Genomic DNA, 22810 nt, shown 5'->3' on the forward strand with positions numbered 1-22810 from the left:
TTGTGGCAGTGAGACTTTTTGGTTTGACCTAAATTGTAGATATAATGTCAAGCTCTGTCGTTCAAATAAAATGTAATTGCATGAGAAAAGCTCAAATCAAATCAGTGTCAGTATCAAATCACAGAAACGACATGAAGCATAATATAAGTGAAGTTTACTCTGCACATTTATTTGCATGTACAGAGATACTTTTTTATTTCAATCCAAATAAAATATAGCTGCCTTTCTGAGCCCAGAGGGCTATTTTTTATTTTTAAGCTGAGGTGTCAAAGCAGGTATTTCACAGCTGGGTGGCATTTGTAATACTACACAATGATCTCTCCCAGAACAGAACACCTTCCAGCATTATAGCCCTGCTGTCTGCCACTCACGACCATGATGACAGGTGTGAACAGCAGAAATAGGGTAGTGTTGCGATTAAATGTGTCCCCCTGGTGCCATAAGCTCTCTGTTTAACTTGAATAGAATGGAATACACTATAGATGTGTCAGTCAGCGAGAGAGAGTTTAATGTGTGTGTTTTTGTTTGTTTGTTTGTTTGTTTGTTTGTTTGTTTGTGTGTGTGTGTGTGTGTGTGTGCGTGTGTGTGTGTGTTGTCAAATGATGGAGTATGGGCATTCAGGCACAGTGATATCACATGATGGAGTCTGGTCATTCAGGCACACAGTGTTGTCACATGATGGAGTCTGGGCATTCAGGCGCAGTGTTGTCACATGATGGAGTCTTGGAATTCAGGCACAGTGTTGTCACATGATGGAGTCTGGGCATTCAGGCACAGTGTTGTCACATGATGGAGACTGGTCATTCAGGCACAGTGTTGTCAAATGATGGAGTCTGGGGCTTGAGGCACAGTGTTGTCATGTGATGGAGTCTGGGCGTTAAAGCACAGTGAATTCACATGATGGAGTCTGGGCATTCAGGCACAGTGTTGTCATGTGATGGAGTCTGGGCATTCAGGCACAGTGAATTCACATGATGGAGTCTGGGCATTCAGGCACAGTGTTGTCATGTGATGGAGTATGGGCTTAAGGGCACAGTGTTGTCACGTGATGGAGTCTGGGCTTTGAGGCACAGTGTTGTCACATGATGTAGTCTGGGCATTCAGGCAGAGTGTTGTCAGGTGATGGAGTCTTTGCGTTCAGGCACAGTGCTGTCAGATGATGGAGTCTGGGCATTCAGGCACAGTGTTGTCACATGATGGAGTCAGGGTATTCAGACACAGTGTTGTCACGTGATGGAGTCAGGGTATTCAGGCACAGTGTTGTCACGTGATGGAGTCTGGGCGCTCAGGCACAGTGTTGTCACATGATGGAGTCTTGAAATTCATGCACAGTGTTGTCACATGATGGAGTCTGGTCATTCAGGCACAGTGTTGTCACCTGATGGAGTCAGGGTATTCAGGCACAGTGTTGTCACATGATGGAGTCTGGGCATTCAGGCACATTCTTGTTACGTGATGGAGTCTGGGCATTCAGGAACAATGATGTCACATGACGGAGTCTGGGCATTCAGACACGGTGTTGTCACATGATGGAGTCTGGGCATTCAGGCACAGCATTGTCACATGATGGAGTCTGGGCATTCAGGCACAGGGAGGTCACATGAAGAAGTCTGGGTCTAGAGGCACAGTGATGTCACATGATGGAGTCTGGGCATTCAGGCACAGTGGTGTCACATGATGGAGTCTGGGCATTCAGGCACTGTGTTGTTAAGTGATGGAGTCTGGTCATTCAGGCACAGTGTTGTCACATGATGGCATCTGGGCATTCAGGCACAGTGTTGTCACATGATGGAGTCTGGGCATTCAGGCGAAGTGTTGTCACATGATGGAGGTTGTCACTTATACAGGTACTGATGAGGGGATATGAACCAGGTGTGTGTAATAAACAAGACAAAATAAATGGAATGATGAGATGAGGAGCGGCAGTGGCCAGAAGGCTGGTGACGGTGAACGCTGAAGCCTGTCCGAACAAGGACAGGAGGCAACTTCGGAGGAAGTCGTGACAGTACCCCCCCTTGATGCGCAGCTCCAGCAACGCCGGGGCCGACTCGATGTCCAGAGGGTGCGTAGGAACCTCCCGCACCTCAGACTCCTGGAGCGGACCAGCCTCCAACGGCCTGAGGAAGACACATGGAACGAGGGGTTAATACGGTAATCTGGGGGGCTCAGCTTCCGGCAGGGCAGGCGGAGGGGCAGATTCCGGGTCGAGAGCTAGACCCGATCACCCGGTACACAGACCTGGGCCTCACTGCAGTGGCGGTCAGCGTTGTTCTTCTGGCGACGCACTGCGCGCTGGAGGTGGACGTGAGCAGCGTTCCACGTCTCCTCCGCACGCCGAAACCAGTCATCCACCGCAGGAGCTTCGGTCTGGCTCTGATGCCACGGTGCCAGAACCGGCTGATAACCTAAAACACATTGAAATGGCAATAGGTTAGTGGAGGAGTGGCTGAGAGAGTCCTGGCAGTAGGACCACAGGAACCTACCCTCATCCTGATTCACCCGTTCCACCTGCCCATTACTCTCGGGGTGAAACCCAGAGGTCAGGCTGACCGAGACCACCAGACGTTCCATGAACGCCTTCCAGACCCTGGAAGGAAACTGTGGACCCCGGTCAGACACTATCTCCTCTGGCACCCCGTAGTGACGGAAGAGGAGGGTAAATCACAGAAGAAAAAGGGTTTATTCTGAAAACACAGCGGTACGCAGCAATGCATCAAACACTCCAGTGCGTAAATCAGGCACACTGGGAAACAACAAGGCACACAAGGAAATATCCCGGCGAACAACATACAAGGAGCTCCACCGAGCTAATCTAACCTCCACAATAAACAATCACACACAAAGACAAGGGGGCAGAAGGAACACTTATACAGGTACTGATGAGGGGATATGAACCAGGTGTGTGTAATAAACAAGACAAAACAAATGGAATGATGAGATGAGGAGCGGCAGTGGCTAGAAGGCCGGTGACGACGAACGCCGAAGCCTGCCCTAACAAGGACAGGAGGCAACTTCGGAGGAAGTCGTGACACTAGATGTCCTCCGTCTACACCATGGTGCTACCCTACAGAGTGCTGACGGCTACTGTAGACCTTCATTGCAAAACAGTGTGTTTAAATCAATTATTTGGTGACGTTACCATATTTAGTTTAGTTTTATCTAAAAAGGATAACTTTTTTAATGTTTCAACTTTTTATTTTTTTTCACTGAGGGGGGTGGTCCTCCCCTTCCTCTTCTGAGGAGTCTCCACTGATATATATACACTACCGTTCAAAAGTTTGGGGTCACTTAGAAATGTCCCATTTTTTTTGCCCATTAAAATAACATCAAATTGATCAGAAATACAGTGTAGACATTGTTAATGTTGCAAATGGCAGGGATGTAGCTCAGTTGGTAGAGCATGGCGTTTGCAACGCCAGAGTTGTGGGTTTGTTTCCCACGGGGGGCCAGTATAAAAAAAATAATAATAATGTATGCACTCACTAACTGTAAGTCGCTCTGGATAAGAGCGTCTGCTAAATGACTAAAATGTAAATGTAGCTGGAAACAGCAGATTTTTTATGGAATATCTACATAGGCGTACATAGGCCCATTATCACGTTGTGTTTGCTAATCCAAGTTGATCATTTTAAAAGGCTAATTGATGATTAGAAAACCATTTTGCAATTATGTTAGCACAGCTGAAAACTGTTGTGCTGACTAAAGAAGCAATACAACTGGCCTTCTTGAGACTAGTTGAGTATCTGGAGCATCAGCAATTGTGGGTTCGATTACAGGATCAAAATCGCCAGAAACAAATAACTTTTTTCTGAAGCTCGTCATTCTATTCTTGTTCTGAGAAATGAAGGCTATTCCATGCGAGAAATTGCCAAGAAACTGAAGATATCGTACAACCCTGTGTACTACTCCCTTCACAGAACAGCGCAAACTGTCTCTAACCAGAATAGGAAGAGGAGTGGGAGGCCCCGGTGCACAACTGAGCAAGAGGACAAGTGTCTAGTTTGAGAAACAGACGCATCACAGGTCCTCAACTGGCAGCTTCATTAAATAGTTACTGCAAAAACACCAGTCTCAACGTCAACAGTGAAGAGGCGTCTCCGGGATGCTGACCTAGGCAGAGTTGCAAAGAAAAAGCCATATCTCAGACTGGCCAATAAAAAGAAAAGATTAAGATGGGCAAAAGAACACAGACACTGGACTTTTTCTTTGCAACTCTGCCTAGGTCAGCATCCCGGAGTCGCCTCTTCACTGTTGACGTTGAGACTGGTGTTTTTGCAGTTACTATTTAATGAAGCTACCAGTTGAGGGCTATCTGTCTTATGTATACTATTTGTCTTAAGTATACTGTCTGTCTTAAGTATACTGTTTGTCTTAAGTATACTGTCTGTCTTAAGTATACTGTCTGTCTTAAGTATACTGTCTGTCTTAAGTATACTACTTGTGCTTCTTCCTCATCTTCGACCCCCCCCTTTCCCTTTATTACAGAGGCGTCTATCCTGAGCTATGATGGCAGTATGTACATGAAGGTGGTGATGCCCGCCGTGATGCACACAGAGGCAGAGGATGTCTCCCTACGCTTCATGTCCCAGCGTGCTTTTGGGCTCCTCATGGCCGCTACCTCCCGGGACTCCGCCGACACGCTCCGTCTGGAGCTCGACAGCGGCCGTGTCAAACTCACGGTCAACCTAGGTATCGTATAAAAACCATTAACCGTTGACCGTTAACCCTCCCCGTCCCGGTGTTTTCAAGGGGAGGTCTGTTTGAGTTGTCTCATAGTAGTTTTTGTGAGTTGTTGTTTTCATTAGTTATTTTTTGTTTTGGTCGAAAACATCAAAAAAATCTTACACAAACGACAACAATTTTTTAGCATTTTTTTTTTAACAGTAGTTGCATGGATTGTATTTTGATTTGTACCGCGTCGTATGTATTTTGATTTTCTTGCATTGCTGCTAAGTCGTCTCTGTAGAATATTCTATAATTAATCTAACAATGAACCACCATATCCATGAACACATTATGCATATCACAGCCATTTTCATTAAGATATTGGGAAATAGTCAGTCATGATCACAAGTAGAAAGGAACATTTCTCAGATATTAAGCTGGACATGTTCAGTTACTTATATGCTATCAAACATTGTTTCCTTATACAGTACATTATTATTATTATTATTATTATTATTATTATTATTATTATTATTATTATTATTATTATTATTATTATTATTATTATTATTATTAATGCCTATTGCACACACTTCAATTACAGTGGACTTTTTAACAAGGTCCTGTTATTATGACGGCCCTTTTTCTCTCTTTCCCATCCAAAGATTCTGATATATAGCTACATCTCCATAATGCATTAACAGCCTACATTCTTACAGTCTGGGTTTGTTGTTGTCGTAACCGTGTTCTGTTGATTATTTCCTGTATTTTTATTTTGGTTTGGTCCATGTTAGCAGGTCCATGGTTCCTCCCATTAGCACCCCTACAGGAGTGCAGGTGGTATTTCTCATGTCGCCTTGTTCAAAGATGGTACTCACCCCTTCAACGGCCCCTAGCCTGCGGCCTGCCTGGCATACAGCCCGAGCCCACAGCACACAGCAAGCCTGCAGATGGTGGCGAATAGGATAGGATAGTAGCACCCCTTTATCTATACACACGTGGACACAAACATTAAGCTAGCTTTGACTAACTTCCCTTCCACTATATCCACCCTCATACAATACACAAACAAACTATACCTGTCAACCAGTGGAGGCTGCTGAGGGGAGGACGGCACATAATAATGGACGGAATGGAGTGAATGGAATGGTATCAAACCCCATTCCAGCCAACACATACAGTGAGGGGAAAAAAAGTATTTGATCCCATGCTGATTTTGTACGTTTGCCCACTGACAAAGAAATGATCAGTCTATAATTTTAATGGTAGGTTTATTTGAACAGTGAGAGACAGACTAACAACAACAAAATCCAGAAAAACGCATGTCAAAAATGTTATAAATTGATTTGCATTTTAATGAGGGAAATAAGTATTTGACCCCTCTGCAAAACATGACTTAGCACTTGGTGGCAAAACCCTTGTTGGCAATCACAGAGGTCAGACGTTTCTTGTAGTGGGCCACCAGGCTTGTACACATCTCAGGAGGGATTTTGTCCCACTCCTCTTTGCAGATCTTCTCCAAGTCTTTAAGGTTTCGAGGCTGACGTTAGGCAACTCGAACCTTCAGCTCCCTTCACAGATTTTCTATGGGATTAAGGTCTGGAGACTGGCTAAGCCACTCCAGGACCTTAATGTGCTTCTTCTTGAGCTACTCCTTTGTTGCCTTGGCCGTGTGTTTTGGGTCATTGTCATGCTGGAATACCCATCCACGACCCATTTTCAATGCCCTGGCTGAGGGAAGGAGGTTCTCACCATAGATTTGACGGTACTAGGCCCCGTCCATCGTCCCTTTGATGCGGTGAAGTTGTCCTGTCCCCTTAGCAGAAAAACACCCCCAAAGCTTAATGTTTCCACCTCCATGTTTGACGGTGGGGATGGTGTTCTTGGGGTCATAGGCACATTCCTCCTCCTCCAAACACCGCGAGTTGAGTTGATGTCAAAGAGCTCCATTTTGGTCTCATCTGACCACAACACTTTCACCCAGTTCTCCTCTGAATCATTCAGATGTTCATTGGCAAACTTCAGACGGGCCTGTATATGTGCTTTCTTGAGCAGGGAGACCTTGCGGACGTTGCAGGATCTCAGTCCTTCACGGCGTAGTGTGTTACCAATTGTTTTCTTGGTGACTATGGTCGCAGCTGCCTTGAGATCATTGACAAGATCCTCCCGTGTAGTTCTGGGCTGATTCCTCACCGTCCTCATGATCATTGCAACTCCACAAGGTGAGGCAGAGGGAGATTGACAGTTATATTGTGTTTCTTCCATTTGCGAATAATCACACCAACTGTTGTCACCTTCTCACCAAGCTGCTTGGCGATGGTCTTGCAGCCCATTCCAGCCTTGTGTAGGTCTACAATCTTGTCCCTGACATCCTTGGAGAGCTCTTTGGTCTTGGCGATGGTGGAGAGTTTGGAATCTGATTGATTGATTGGTACTGTGGACAGGTGTCTTTTATACAGGTAACAAGCAGAGTTTAGGAGCACTCCCTTTAAGAGTGTGCTCCTAATCTCAGCTCGTTACCTGTATAAAAGACATCTGGGAGCCAGAAATCTTTCTGATTGAGAGGGGGTCAAATACTTATTTCCCTCATTAAAATGCAAATCAATTTATAACATTTTTTACATGCGTTTTTCTGGATTTTGTTGTTGTTATTCTGTCTCTCACTGTTCAAATAAACCTACCATTAAAATAATAGACTGATCATTTCTTTGTCAGTGAGCAAACGTACAAAAGCAGCAGGGGATCAAATACTTTTTTCCCTCACTGTACAGATCTTAACCCATAAGTCCAAGTCCTGTCTAAATTGCTGACAATTTTCCTGTGGTTCATTTGAGTTTAAAAAATGCTTCTAGACTTGATTTACCCTATCAAATATACTCACACAAAAATGGCCATTAATTATAATCCACATAATAATTCACTTTTCCAGTTGCTGCAGGACTATTTTCCTGCTGTGGCAAACAGGCTCAAATTAAGATCCTACATCTGTATGCGAATAAATCGGGATATTCCACATAAAACTATATTTCACTCAGTTTTACATTATGTTATGGACACATTATGTCTGTCACTTTCCTAATATTGCCCCCAAAAAAAAAATCGGAGTCTGACCAGTATATAGGACTTCAATGCACAATAGCAAATGTGATTTGGCTGGTTTCTCTCATACATACATACATACATAGCCTACATCTTTGCTATCTTTGTGTTAAGAGCTGAGGTCTGAGGTAGTCTGGAACCCTCTGAGGTCCTGCTAAGCCACTGTATGGTGCTGGTGATGACTGGATCGAGGCTGTTTGCGCCCACTTTTCTGTTGCGGTTGACTGTACATGACAAAGCTGGGTCACATGGATCCCAACCCAGATCACCTGACCAATCACAGTACTACTTATTCCCTATTGGATGAGATATCGGCCTATCTAGTACACCATTTGTAGCCTGAAGTGTAGAATATATCTTACTCCAATATGATATACATTTGATATAAATAACTGATGGCTACAGGTGCAGAAAAACAAAGTATGGTTCCAAAATACTGGGTTGGTAAATCGATGTGGCCAATGAACTGCAAGCGGCCATTTAAAAATTGATTTCAATAGAAAATAGGCTTAAAATCATAAACTATAAAAACGCATGTTGAAATTTGAAAACAACATCATATTTTGTAAGATATTTCATGCATCTATTCAGACCTGCAAATATACTTTCAGTATTGACAAGAAGTATTTAAATTCAATTAAAGTGAAATCTGATGTTAAATCAAAGAAAATGTAATGGTCAAACTTAAAACAAGACATAAAACCAAAATGGCAGTTTGATGTTGACCATCATCACAAGTTACCCTAACTACCTGAAATGGCCGCCTATGTCATGTGACCGTCCCCGGAAGGTGGAGTTTCTGTTCTTGGATGTCTGCAGCTTTTACCTTGAAGGATGCGATTTCATCTGTCACTTATTCTCCCCCCATCTAGACTGTGTCAGGATAAACTGTAACACCAGTAAGTCTATACTCCACTTGTTGGAGAATTCTTCTCTAAATTAATATATTTTGACATGATTTGTGTGAAATAGATAGGATAATGTGCAGAAGTGTGATAAGGAAATTGCATGGATAAGGGATCAGCTAAGATCAAAGAATAACTTATGATGAAAGTGTGATGTTTCTATACATAATTAGTTATAAAATAAGTTAACTCAACTCAATTAGCCAACTTTTCTTGATATTTTTGAGGTTGGTTTAAATTTGTTATATTTTTTAATGTTACAGAAATTCCCATGTACATTTTTCTTTAAAGGTACATGTTTATTACATTGTAGTGTGGTTTAGAAAGGTTTAGTATCACTGCTTTTACTCATAAAGAGGTCTTTGAGTTTGTTTTGTTCGTGACAACATGACAGCAGTCAAGGGCCTTGTGTATTAATGAGAATGACTTGGTGTACAACGTGAATGTTGTTTGCAAAGGATGTTTTCTATGTGAGATTGTGCGTGTGCACATTTCTCTCTCTTTTTCTCTCTCTCTGTGTGTGTGTGTGTGTGTGTGTGTGTGTGTGTGTGTGTGTGTGTGTGTGTGTGTGTGTGTGTGTGTGTGTGTGTGTGTGTGTGTGTGTGTGTGGGTGTGTGTGTGTGTGTGTGTGTGTGTGTGTGCGTGTGTGTGTGTGTGTATGCATGTCTACCTGAGGTTGACAGTGTGTCCCAGCTGCAGGTCTATTTGATGGTGGATCCCAGTTTGAGTGACAGATCAGACACACTCATTCACTCCAATTATACTGATCAATATCTCTGATTACACACCACACCTAATCAGGCTGCAGGTAATGGTGTGTAATTAACCACACACACACACACACACGCACACACACACAGAAACATGGCACACCGTGGGCTTGACTCACCCTCTTGTGGGTGGTTGAGGAATTAGTTTTTTAAGAAACATTCTCCATATAGGCCCATTTGATTCTGCCTGTATTTCTGCATTTCTGTCTAAGTACGGAAGATTGGAGCCCTTTTATGAGTAACAGCAGTTATGATATTACTGTATTTAGAGTCTTAGAGTAACATCAGTAATTGTCTTACTGTATTTGGAGTCTTAAGTTAGTCTGGAGACAGTAGCTGTAGATGATCATGTACAAATAATGTTATTGGAATGTATTGTCATCTATTCAGGTCTTTTCTCCTCTGTTTTTGTTGTATGCCAAACCAACTCTTTGATTTTAGAGTGGGCAAAGTAAACACAAAATACACAAAAAGCAACCCAACATGGTGTCCCGCATACAAGATCCCCAGCTAGAAACAGGCTCCCCAAAATACTTTCTACTTTTCTGGCCGACAAAAATTGGTTACTGGTAGACTAACCCAGCTTACCCAGAGAAAACAAAGATTTGGTTTGTGTTGCTGACTAACCCTAACCCTGAACTAACTAACGGTCCTTCTCAGGCAAGGGACCAGAGACTCGGTATGCGGGCCAAAAGCTAAATGATAATGACTGGCACTCTGTCAGAGTGGTCCGACGCGGTAAGAACTTCAAACTGACAGTCGATGAAGACGTAGCTGAAGGTACTATTACTGGTTCTGATGTGATGAGAATATATTTGCTCTTTTTTTTTTTTTTACTAATAAAAGAGGTGAAATCCTTTGAAACTCCGATCCTACCCTTCTCTCCCTCCTCCTTAACCCTTTCTTTTTTCCTACATGTTTCTCTCTCTCTCTCTCTCTCTCTCTCTCTCTCTCTCTCTCTCTCTCTCTCTCTCTCTCTCTCTCTCTCTCTCTCTCTCTCTCTCTCTCTCTCTCTCTCTCTCTCTCTCTCTCTCTCTCTCTCTCTCTCTCTCTCTCTCTCTCTCTCTCTCTCTCTCTCTCTCTCTCTCTCTCTCTCTCTCTCTCTCTCTCTCTCTCTCTCTCTCTCTCTCTCTCTCTCTCTCTCTCTCTCTCTCTCTCTCTCTCTCTCTCTCTCTCTCTCTCTCTCTCTCTCTCTCTCTCTCTCTCTCTCTCTCTCTCTCTCTCTCTCTCTCTCTCTCTCCTTCTCTCTCTCCAGGCCAGATGGCAGGCGACCACACCCGTCTAGAGTTCCATAATATAGAGACAGGCATTCTGACAGAGAAGCGTTTCATCTCGTCCTCCCCCTCCTCTTTCATTGGACACCTGCAGGTAGGGCCAGCATGTACTGGCAGAAGCACATGTTCAATTATAAATCATAATTTGGCATCTGCCAGGCACAGACCTGCGCGGGCAGGAGGGAGTCACGGCCAGATACGATTCCTGCCTCTGATTGGCTAGTATTCCCTAACCATAGAGGCTAATCAAAGTGGTGCAATACTACTGTTCTTCAGTTGATAAAAGCAGTTATCGCAATATCATTTTCTTCACTAAGTTATCGTGATACCAAACCCCATTATCATCCTCATAACCCAACTCTGACCTCTTACCCCTAGGGCCTGAAGTTCAATGGCATGTTCTACATTGACATGTGTAAGAATGGAGACATCGACTTCTGTGAGCTCAATGCCCGCTTTGGCATGCGCTCCATCATCGCTGACCCAGTGACCTTCAAGTCCAAGGGCAGCTACCTGGGGCTGGCCACCCTGCAGGCCTACACCTCCATGCACCTGTTCTTCCAGTTCAAGACCACATCGCCTGACGGATTCATACTGTTCAACAGTGGAGACGGGAACGACTTCATTGCTGTGGAGCTGGTCAAAGGGTGAGTCACTGAGGATAACATTATTTAACTATATTTAGTCAGGTCATTAAAGGCCCAGTGCAGTCAAAATAATTTACCCCGTTTGTTTTGTATCATATTGTACAGCAGCTGATGAAACTAACACTGTAAAGTTGTGAACAAATGTGATCAGTGTTATTTCCTGTTTGTTGCTGTTTGAAAATACAATCTACACAGGACCTTCAATCAGCAGGGGTGTATTCATTCTGCCGATTGTGTTGCCAAACGTTTCTGAAACGTAAGCAAACAAAAACGGGGAGGGACCTACTGTAGCGGGTGATTTAGACGGAGTCAGGCGCAGGAGGTGTAATTCACAGAATAAATGGTTTATTTGGCCAATACAGCGGTTCGCAGCAATGCGTAAAACACTACAGTGCGGTATAACGGCGTACTGGAGAAAAACAAAACACAGGGGTGAATGTCCCGGCAATACAACCCAATAGAGCTCCACCGAGATATCATCACCTCCACATGAAAACAATCACACACAAAGACATGGGGGACAGAGGGAACACTTATACAGGTACTGATGAGGGGATATGAACTAGGTGTGTGTAAAACAAGACAAAACAAATGGAATGATGAAAAGAGGAGTGGCAGTGGCTAGAAGGCCGGTGACGACGAACGCCGAAGCCTGCCCGAACAAGGAGAAGAGGCAGCTTCGGAGGAAGTCGTGACACCTACCTGAATTTGTCCAATAGAAACTCTAGTTTTGCTCCTTTTGCTTTTTTTGTTCTTAAACGGTAAACGGTTTCCGGAATGAATACACCCCAGGTTATGCATTGTTGGATTTTTGGCATGCCTGGTGACATCACCAGGTGGTATAAGTTAATAGACCAATAACAAAGAGTGATCCAAACCTTTCTGCCAATAGCAGCTATTTTTCAGGTGAGATATACCTCCCATTAAGCACCTCCAATTAGGTCCCTCACTCAGACCACTCCCAGACAGTCCTAGAAAAATTCTTGCTTGAGAAATGATAGTTTTTCTGTATGCTAAAAAAGCTATTTTTGTTGCTTTTTGACAATTTGTATGGACAACTATTACAGTAAGATACTTAATTGTTACGAAGAAATGATTTGATATCGAGATAAAAACGGCTGCATTGGTCTTGCAAGAGAGTAAGACAGTGGATAGTGGACTTCACCTGAAAACTAGCTGTCTTCAGTTGGTGTGATAAAACTGAAATAGTCCAAGTAAAAAATTAATAGTTAAGAAGATATTCGCTATCAAGTTTTGAGACATGCCAAAAGACTAGGCTAGATATTCTGATGCAGGGGTTATCATTCAGAATAACTTGATTCTGGGCCAATTATATAGACTTCTGCATGTCGTTTTACCCACTGCCACAATGTTCCTCCTATCATCTCCACTGACTGTGCCGTACACACACACACTCCCCCACTTCAACGTAGTGGGCACTACATCTGAATAATATCCCCTACACTCACCCACTTCAACTGAGTCCACTTCTACTCTCTAGTAGGCACACTAATAGACACACACGTCTGATGTGTGTCCCAAAGTAAAGTTGAGAAAAAGTGTGCACTTAGGGGGAAGTGCACTTAAAAGTACTATAGTGTGCGTTCCTGTTTCCTTGTCTCCTAGTTTAGAAGTAGTGCATTTATTCCCAGTAACTTCCAGGCAGTGGTGTAAAGTACTTAAGTAAAAATACTTTAAAGCACTACTTAAATTGTTATTTTAGGTATCTGTACTTTACTTTACTATTGATATTTTTGATTACTTTTACTTTTTACTCCATACATTTCCCCGACACCCAAAAGTACTCGTTACATTTTGTATACTTAGCAGGACAGGAAAGTGGTCCAATTCACTCACTTATGAAGAGAACATCCCTGGTCATCCCTACTGCCTCTGATCACTAAACACACATGCTTCATTTGTAAATGATATCTGAGTGTTGTAGTGTGGCCCTGGCTATCTTTAAATAAATAAAAACAAGAAAATTGTGCTGTCTGATTTTCTTATTATAAGCAACTTGAAATTAGTTATACTTTTGCTTTTACTTTTGATACTTAAGTATATTTAAAACCAAATACTTTTAGACTTTTACTCAAGTAGTATTTTTCTGGGTGACTTTCACTTTTACTTGAGTCATTTTCTATGAAAGTATCTTTACTTTTACTCAAGTATGACAATTGAGTACTTTTTCCACCACTACTTGCAGGCTACAAAAAGTAAAGTAATGAAGAGAGATAGATACCTGTGTACTGTTGAATGCTCCCCCAGCCGTATTGTACTAAAACCTTGGTCCCCATCCTAGGTTTGTCCACTATGTGTTTGACCTGGGGAACGGGCCCAGTCTGCTGAAGGGGAACAGTGAGAGTGCCCTGAATGACAACCAGTGGCACAACGTAGTCATCACTAGGGACGCCACCAACACACACACCCTCAAGGTGGATGCCAAGTCTGTCACACAGAACGTCAACGGAGCCAAGAACCTCGACCTCAAAGGTAGGAGGACCAAGCAGCGAACATAGAAATCCAGGACATACAATACACACACAGCATTACAGTAACTGTAGCCATTCTAATTCTATGGTATTGTAGACCAGGCAGTCACTGAAGCTTCTATGTCCTTCCATCACAGAGACATAAACACTGTCAAAACAGTGGCTACGTTCCAATGTTCCTACATTTACATTTACATTTACATAATTTAGCAGACGCTCTTATCCAGAGCGACTTACAAATTGGTGCATTCAACTTATGATAGCAAGTGGGACAACCACTTTTTTATGGGGGGGTAGAAGGATTGCTTTACACTATTCCAGGTATTCCTTAAAGAGGTAGCATACCAGTAAAAAATATATCCAATACGTGATTCATTCTAAATGGTATACTAGTCTGGATATTGGAACGTAGCCACTCTTTTGACAGTGTTTTGTGTCTACTCAGGTTGACAGACAATATTTGCTTATTTGACTGAGTAAAGGCATTATAATTGTGACTGGATTATCCTCCCATCACAGAAATGTTGTTGACACACTCTCTGACCTCTACATCCTTCATTTGTTCATCCACTACTCCCTCCCTCCCTCCCTCCCTCCAGGTGATCTGTTTGTGGCAGGACTGGGGCCCAACATGTATCAGAACCTTCCTAAGCTTGTTGTCTCTAGGGAAGGTTTCCAGGGCTGTCTGGCGTCTATAGATCTCAACGGCCGTCTGCCTGACCTCATCAACGATGCCCTGTTCCGCTCCGGACAGATCGAACGCGGCTGTGAAGGTACGACCCCTGATCTATGACCTCTTTGCCTAGGAGCACATATCTTATGCATCCAGTTCCAAATTGACCCCAAGCACCCTAGATGACTAGATCTTTGTCCTCTAATCATGGCTATGGTTTGCTCCTTGCCCACTCACACCTTCAGCCCAGTTAATTGATGGCCACTCTGGGTTACAACCTGAAATTATCTAAACGGTATACTGGGATCAAATTCTAGTGCATCATGTACTCGTCTAGTCAGTAAACTACATTCCCCCACAAGGTGGTGCCAAACCACTACACTGCATTCCACCACTAGGTGGTGCCAAACCACTACACTGCATTCCACCACTAGGTGGTGCCAAACCACTACACTGCATTCCACCACTAGGTGGTGCCAAACCACTACACTGCATTCCATCACTAGGTGGTGCCAAACCACTACACTGCATTCCACCACTAGGTGGTGCCAAACCACTAAACTGAATGCCACCAATAGGTGGTGCCAAAGCACTACACTGCATTCTACCACTAGGTGGTGCCAAACCATTACTATACAAACAGAGAGACAGCATACTCTCAGATGACATTCCTAAACACACACCACTGTCTATCCACCTGATACCTTTTACTGTAATCTAACAAACGAACATTAATTAATCACTTAACATAATCTAAAATACCTCCCTTTACCATCACTATAATTACATGTACAGATGTAGTGTCTTAATTTGAACTGTATTGTCACAGCAAAATAATCCTGCAGCAATGTTGCTTGATTGGTGGTTAGGCTAATAGCCAGTCAAAATTAGGCTACATGAAAAGTGGAATACTGTTAATATAACCATGTGTTAGTGGGGTTTTCAGTGAATTTATGTACATCATGAAGAGTGATCAAATTAAGATCATACAGCTGTACCGCTACAATACCTGAACACTCTGAACACTCACCCTGTGCTGCCTCACTAACTCTGACTCTGTTGTGTTTCCGCTTCTTCCTGTTCTGTTCGTTGTGTTTGGCGCTAACAAAGTTGATTTCATCAAAGCCGACCTGCAAGGTAGAAGGTTACACTCTGACCCCTTCTCTGAAGCGCGGCTGAACTGACAGAATGCTGTGTGCAATGCATCGTGGGTGTAGCCATGCCGACCATGTCCCACTGCTGGAGAGGAAGGCTCACTCTCTGAAAGTGGCAGGAGAAATGTTGGAGAAACAGATGGAAGAGAAGGAAGAGCGATATAAGAGGAAGCAAGAATGAGAAAAGCTGCAGAGGGAGCAAAAGAGATCGAGAAAGAGAGAGAGAGAGACAGAGAGAGAGAGATACGATTGAGTGATAGTGAGTCTGAGAGGCTGAGAGGCTGAGAGGCAGAGAGGCTGAGCTGTAGAGAGGCTGTAGAGCTGTAGAGAGGCTGTAGAGAGGCTGAGAGGTAAAGAGATAGAGAGGCTGAGAGGTAGAGAGGTAGGGAGACTGAGAGGCTGAGAAGCTGAGAGGCTGAGAGGTAGAGAGGCTGAGAGGTTGAGAGGCTGAGAGGTAGAGAGGCAGAGAGGTAGAGAGTCTGACAGGTAGATGGTGTGAGAGGTAGAGATTCTGAGAGGTAGAGAGGCTGAGAGCCTGAGAGGTAAAGAGGCTGAGAGGTAGAGAGGTAGGGAGACTGAGAGGCTGAGAAGCTGAGAGGCTGAGAGGTAGAGAGGCTGAGAGGCTGAGAGTCTGAGATGAGAGAGGCTGGGAGGCTGAGAGGCTGAGGTAGAGAGGCTGAGAGATGGAGAGGGAGAGAGGCTGAGAGGTAGAGAGGCTGAGAGGTAGAGAGACTGAGAGGTAGAGAGTCTGAGAGTCTGATAGGCTGAGAGGCTGATAGGCTGAGAGGTAGAGAGGCTGAGAGGTTGAGAGGCTGAGAGGTAGAGAGGCAGAGAGGTAGAGAGTCTGACAGGTAGATAGTGTGAGAGGTAGAGATGCTGAGAGGTAGAGAGGCTGAGAGCCTGAGAGGTAAAGAGGCTGAGGTAGAGAGGTAGAGAGGCTGAGATGTAGAGAGGTAGAGAGGCTGAGAGGTAGAGATGTAGAGAGGCTGAGAGGCTGAGAGGCTGATAGGCTGAGATGTAGAGAGGCTGAGAGGCTGAGAGGCTGAGAGGCTGAGAGGCTGAGGTAGAGAGGTAGAGAGGCTGAGAGGCTGAGAGGCTGATAGGCTGAGATGTAGAGAGGCTGAGATGTAGAGAGGCTGAGAGGCTGAGTGGCTGAGAGGCTGAGGTAGAGAGGTAGAGAGATAGAGAGAATGAGAGGTAGAGAGGTAGAGAGGCTGAGAGCCTAAGAGGTAGAGAGACTGAGAGGCTGAGAGGCTGAGAGGCTGAGAGGTAGAGAGGCTGAGAGGCTGAGAGGCTGAGAGGTAGAGAGACTGAGAGGCTGAGAGGCTGAGAGGCTGAGATAGAGAGATAGAGAGAATGAGAGGTAGAGAGGTAGAGAGGCTGAGAGGCTGAGAGGTAGAGAGGCTGAGAGGCTGAGAGGTAGAGAGACAGAGAGGCTGAGAGGCTGAGAGGCTGAGAGGTAGAGAGGCTGAGAGGCTGAGAGGTAGAGAGACTGAGAGACTGAGAGGCTGAGAGGCAGAGAGGCTGAGAGATAGAGAAGCTGAGAGGCTGAGAGAATGAGATGTACAGAGGCTGAGAGGTTGAGAGACTGACAGGTAGAGAGTCTGAGAGGCTGAGAGGTAAAGAGGCTGAGAGGTAGAGAGTCTGAGAGGTAGAGAGGCTGAGAGGTAGAGAGGCAGAGAGGTAGAGAGGCTGAGAGGTAGAGAGGCAGAGAGGTAGAGAGTCTGACTGGTAGATAGTGTGAGAGGTAGAGATGCTGAGAGGTAGAGAGGCTGAGAGCCTGAGAGGTAAAGAGGCTGAGGTAGAGAGGTAGAGAGGCTGAGAGGTAGAGAGGTAGAGAGACTGAGAGGCTGAGATGCTGAGAGGCTGAGAGGTAGAGAGGCTGAGAGGCTGAGAGGCTGAGAGGTAGAGAGACTGAGAGGCTGAGAGGCTGAGAGGCTGAGATAGAGAGATAGAGAGAATGAGAGGTAGAGAGGTAGAGAGGCTGAGAGGCTGAGAGGTAGAGAGGCTGAGAGGCTGAGAGGTAGAGAGACTGAGAGGCTGAGAGGCTGAGAGGCTGAGAGGTAGAGAGTCTGAGAGGCTGAGAGGTAGAGAGACTGAGAGACTGAGAGGCTGAGAGGCTGAGAGGCTGAGAGATAGAGAAGCTGAGAGGCTGAGAGAATGAGATGTACAGAGGCTGAGAGGTTGAGAGACTGACAGGTAGAGAGTCTGAGAGGCTGAGAGGTAAAGAGGCTGAGAGGTAGAGAGTCTGAGAGGTAGAGAGGCTGAGAGGTAGAGAGGCAGAGAGGTAGAGAGGCAGAGAGGTAGAGAGGCTGAGAGGTAGAGAGTCTGACAGGTAAAGAGTCTGAGAGGTAGAGAGGCTGAGAGGTAGAGAGACAGAGAGAGGTAGAGAGTCTGACTGGTAGATAGTTTGAGAGGTAGAGATGCTGAGAGGTAGAGAGGCTGAGAGCCTGAGAGGTAAAGAGGCTGAGGTAGAGAGGCAGAGAGGCTGAGAGGTAGAGAGGTAGAGAGGCTGAGAGGTAGAGATGTAGAGAGGCTGAGAGGCTGAGTGGCTGATAGGCTGAGAGGTAGAGAGGCTGAGAGACTGAGAGGCTGAGAGGCTGATGTAGAGAGGTAGAGAGTCTGACAGGTAGAGAGTCTGAGAGATAGAGAGAATGAGAGGTAGAGAGGTAGAGAGGCTGAGAGGCTGAGATAGAGAGAATGAGAGGTAGAGAGGTAGAGAGGCTGAGAGGCTAAGAGGTAGAGAGACTGAGAGGCTGAGAGGCTGAGAGGCTGAGAGGTAGAGAGGCTGAGAGGCTGAGAGGTAGAGAGACTGAGAGGCTGAGAGGCTGAGATAGAGAGATAGAGAGAATGAGAGGTAGAGAGGTAGAGAGGCTGGGAGGCTGAGAGCTTGAGATAGAGAGATAGAGAGAATGAGAGGTAGAGAGGTAGAGAGACTGAGAGGCTGAGAGGCTGAGAGGTAGAGAGGCTGAGAGTCTGAGAGGCTAACAGGTAGAGAGTCTGAGAGGCTGAGAGATAGAGAGGTAGAGAGGCTGAGAGTAGAGCTGAGAGGTAGAGAGGTAGAGAGGCTGAGAGGCTGAGAGATAGAGAAGCTGAGAGGCTGAGAGAATGAGAGGTACAGAGGCTGAAAGGTTGAGAGACTGACATGTAGAGAGTCTGAGAGGCTGAGAGGTAAAGAGGCTGAGAGGTAGAGAGTCTGAGAGGTAGAGAGGCTGAGAGGTAGAGAGGCAGAGAGGTAGAGAGGCTGAGAGGTAGAGAGGCTGAGAGGCTGAGAGGTTGAGATGTAGAGAGGTAGAGAGGCTGAGAGGTAGCGAGGCTGAGAGGTTGAGAGGCAGAGAGGTTGAGAGGCAGAGAGGTAGAGAGTCTGACAGGTAAAGAGTCTGAGAGGTAGAGATGCTGAGAGGTAGAGAGGTAGAGAGGCTGAGAGGTAGAGAGGCAGAGAGGTAGAGAGGCAGAGAGGTAGAGAGGCAGAGAGGTAGAGAGTCTGACAGGTAAAGAGTCTGAGAGGTAGAGAGGCTGAGAGGTAGAGAGGCTGAGAGGCTGAGAGGCTGAGGTAGAGAGACTGAGAGGCTGAGAGGCTGAGAGGCTGAGATAGAGAGGTAGAGAGGTAGAGAGGCTGAGAGTCTGAGAGGCTGACAGGTAGAGAGTCTGAGAGGCTGAGAGGTAGAGAGGTAGAGAGGCTGAGAGGTAGAGCTGAGAGGTAGAGAGGTAGAGAGGCTGAGAGTCTGAGAGGTAGAGAAGCTGAGAGGCTGAGAGAATGAGAGGTACAGAGGCTGAGAGGTTGAGAGGCTGAGAGGTAGAGAAGCTGAGAAGTAGAGTTTGAGAGGCTGAGAGGTAGAGAGGCTGAGAGGCTGAGATATAGAGAGGTAGAGAGGCTGAGAGATAATTTAATCCATCCACAGAGAAGCCCATCCATAAAACATGAGATCCATTTCCAGAGGACAGAGTATGGATGATTACTGAGAGGACAGAGTAGGGATGATTACTGAGAGGACAGAGTGTTACAGTATGAAGAATCAGAGGAAAGTTGAGATGTACAGAAAAGTATAGCAAATCCTGCAAATGCGCTTCAACAACTTCAGAGTGCTCCAAGCGAACCATCTCTCAGCCTCTCTCCCTCTCTCGCTCTCTCTCTCGCTCTCTCTCTCTTTCTCTCTCTCTCTCTCTCTCTCTCTCTCTCTCTCTCTCTCTCTCTCTCTCTCTCTCTCTCTCTCTCTCTCTCTCTCTCTCTCTCTCTCTCTCTCTCTCTCAGCCTCTCTTTATCTCTCTCTCTCAACCCTGTCACACTCCTTCCTTCCTTTCTCTGGTGAGAAGAGGAAGTGCTGTTTCAGAGAGCGAGTCCTTTCCAATACAGACAGGGTCGTGTGACTGAATACCACCGCTCTTCATTACACAGTAAAGGCACTTTCAGCCAGCAACTACACTTCTTGTTTTTCTGTTCCGACTCCAAGTTCTTCTCTTTTCTCACATATCATCTTGCACAAGACTACTGCCCTTAAACAACTGTTTATTTGCAGTTGTTTATGTTTCTTGGTTATTTTTTGTATCTTTTCACGTAGTTTTTCTTTAAAACTTTTCTCTTTGGAGGTTTTTGATAAGGATTTGTATGTTATTAATTTAAATCCAGACGGATTGACTATATACGTACAGTATAATGCACCGTTCTTGTCTGCATTCCCTCTTTGAAAAGTATTCAAAAGTGTGAGATATGTGTGGTGGTGGTTGGTGGAGAATGGAATACACACATTCAGTTTGACTTTGAATGCCCTGTGCAAGTGACGCGTCATACTTCCGTGTTTATGTCCTTGACCTTTTGAATGGGCTTGACGGTTATACAGTATCATCGAATTCATCAAAACGCGGTCAAATTAAATATGTATAAAACAGTGGCGTTCAGTGCCGTTTAAGATGAGGGAGGACAATTATTTTTTCATGAGCATGGACTTATTTCTATTTACAGCAGAATGGATGACTCTCATTCATATTCCATTGTATCTATTGTAACAGCAATAGGTTTAGGCTACTACATGATACATTAATTTTCCCTGTACCCATCATGAGTGCCACAACCTAGCCTATGAATTAAAGTTTACAACGTAGGTGCACACAGGTCGAGAGACACATTTGAGGTGACAGACAGGGACACATGGACAGACAGTGACATTCAATACCACCTTGCACACTCTTGCCTGCATCTAGCTGATATAGGGTGTAATCATAGGTCAAACAGTTGCAAACGAGAGTTTCTATTGGACAAATTCAGGTTTGTTTATCCCATTTTTATTCCGTTTGCTTCCGTTTAAGAAACGTTTTCAACAGAATTGTCGGAATGAATACACCCCTGATCACGCGTAAACACACTTCAGTTTCATAGCAGCCACGTTGTATTCCTTCTGTGCACTCTCCTTCTCTCACCTTGTCCCTTCGCTGGTGGACTTCAATGCACAACACATCAGCTGTATGTGACCAGGCGGAAAAACCTTTCCCTCTGTTTGAGCAGGGTGTTATAGTAGGCTAAACTAGCTAGCTGCATTTACTAGCTAAGTAAGTGAAACTGAAATTGAAAAAAATGACAATCTCTCTCTATTTCTCTCTTGCTTCTCCTTCATTTTGTTCAAAACTGTTCAAATATTGTCTTTCTCTCACAACATTTTATGCACTGCAGTGCTAGCTAGCTGTATGTTATGCTTTCAGTACTATATTCATTTTCTGATCCTTTGATAGGCTGGAGGACGTCCTCCGGTAGTTGTCATAATTACCGTGTAAGTCTATGGAAGGGGGTGAGAACCATGAGCCTCCTAGGTTTTGTATTGAAGTCAATGTATCCAGAGGAGGACGGGAGCTAGCTGTCCTCCGGCTACACCATGGTCCTACCCTACAGAGTTCTAGCGAGGCTACTGTAGACCTTCATTGCAAAACAGTGTGTTTTAATCAATTCTTTGGTGACGTGATAATATTTAGTATAGTTTTGTCTAAACAGGATAACTTTTTTATGTTTTACAATTTCAATTTTTATGAAATTCACTGACAAGGATGGTCCTCCCCTTCCTACTCTGAGGAGCCTCCACTGATATAAAACTATATTAGTGTTTGTGGAGGAATTTTCCAAATGCCTTTCATTACGTATTTGCGCTGAATTCCATTTCTCTATGTTTTTGTCCATTGAATAACAATTAAAAAGCCTACAAAATTCAAAAACTACAAGGTCACATGCCACGTCACTTGCATATCGTATAACCCTTCAAACTGTCTCAATGTAGTGCATACGCAGGGATATGCACTACTGTACTTGCACACTCTGAAGTGTTTATTTGTTCTTGTTTACTGTTCTTTTTCCGAACAATATGTGTTATAAATCTATAGTGTTGTGAGTCAATGGTGTTGTAAATCTATAGTATTGTTAGTCTATAGTGTTGTAAGTCTATAGTGTTGTTAGTCTATAGTGTTGTTAGTCTATAGTGTTGTAAATCTACAGTGTTGTAAGTCTATAGTGTTGTAAGTCTATAGTGTTGTAAGTCTATAGTGTTGTAAGTCTATAGTGTTGTAAATCTATAGTGTTGTTAGTCTATAGTGTTGTAAATCTATAGTGTTGTTAGTCTATAGTGTTGTTAGTGTATAGTGTTGTTAGTCTATAGTGTTGTAAATCTATAGTGTTGTTAGTCTATAGTGTTGTTAGTCTATAGTGTTGTTAGTCTATAGTGTTGTAAGTCTATAGTGGTGTTAGTCTATAGTGTTGTAAATCTACAGTGTTGTAAGTCTATAGTGTTGTAAGTCTATAGTGTTGTAAGTCTATAGTGTTGTAAGTCTATAGTGTTGTTAGTCTATAATGTTGTAAGTCTATAGTGTTGTAAGTCTATAGTGTTGTAAGTCTATGGTGTTGTTAGTCTATAGTGTTGTAAGTATATAGTGTTGTTAGTCTATAGTGTTGTTAGTCTATAGTGTTGTAATTCAACAGTGTTGTAAGTCTATAGTGTTGTAAGTCTATAGTGTTGTAAGTCTATAGTGTTGTTAGTCTATAGTGTTTTAAGTCTATGGTGTTGTAAGTCTATAGTGTTGTAAGTCTATAGTGTTGTAAGTCTATAGTGTTGTTAGTCTATAGTGTTGTTAGTCTATAGTGTTGTAAGTCTATGG

At 44.2% G+C, this 22810-nt stretch overlaps 1 protein-coding gene across 1 annotated transcript in view; it reads left to right on the forward strand.

Annotated features, from left to right (window-relative positions):
• The window catches only part of LOC121548505 (neurexin-3b-like), a 518873-nt gene that overhangs the window by 205600 nt on the left and 290463 nt on the right, over window positions 1-22810 (forward strand). The window contains exons 11-17 of the mRNA XM_045210142.1: window positions 4486-4689; window positions 8637-8663; window positions 10100-10219; window positions 10695-10807; window positions 11092-11360; window positions 13663-13853; window positions 14452-14625. Of these exons, the coding sequence (XP_045066077.1) occupies window positions 4486-4689; window positions 8637-8663; window positions 10100-10219; window positions 10695-10807; window positions 11092-11360; window positions 13663-13853; window positions 14452-14625 (1098 nt within the window). The remainder of the gene's footprint in view (window positions 1-4485; window positions 4690-8636; window positions 8664-10099; window positions 10220-10694; window positions 10808-11091; window positions 11361-13662; window positions 13854-14451; window positions 14626-22810) is intronic.

The sequence above is a fragment of the Coregonus clupeaformis genome, chromosome 33 (genome assembly GCF_020615455.1).
Source record: "Coregonus clupeaformis isolate EN_2021a chromosome 33, ASM2061545v1, whole genome shotgun sequence".
NCBI classification, from domain to species: domain Eukaryota; kingdom Metazoa; phylum Chordata; class Actinopteri; order Salmoniformes; family Salmonidae; genus Coregonus; species Coregonus clupeaformis.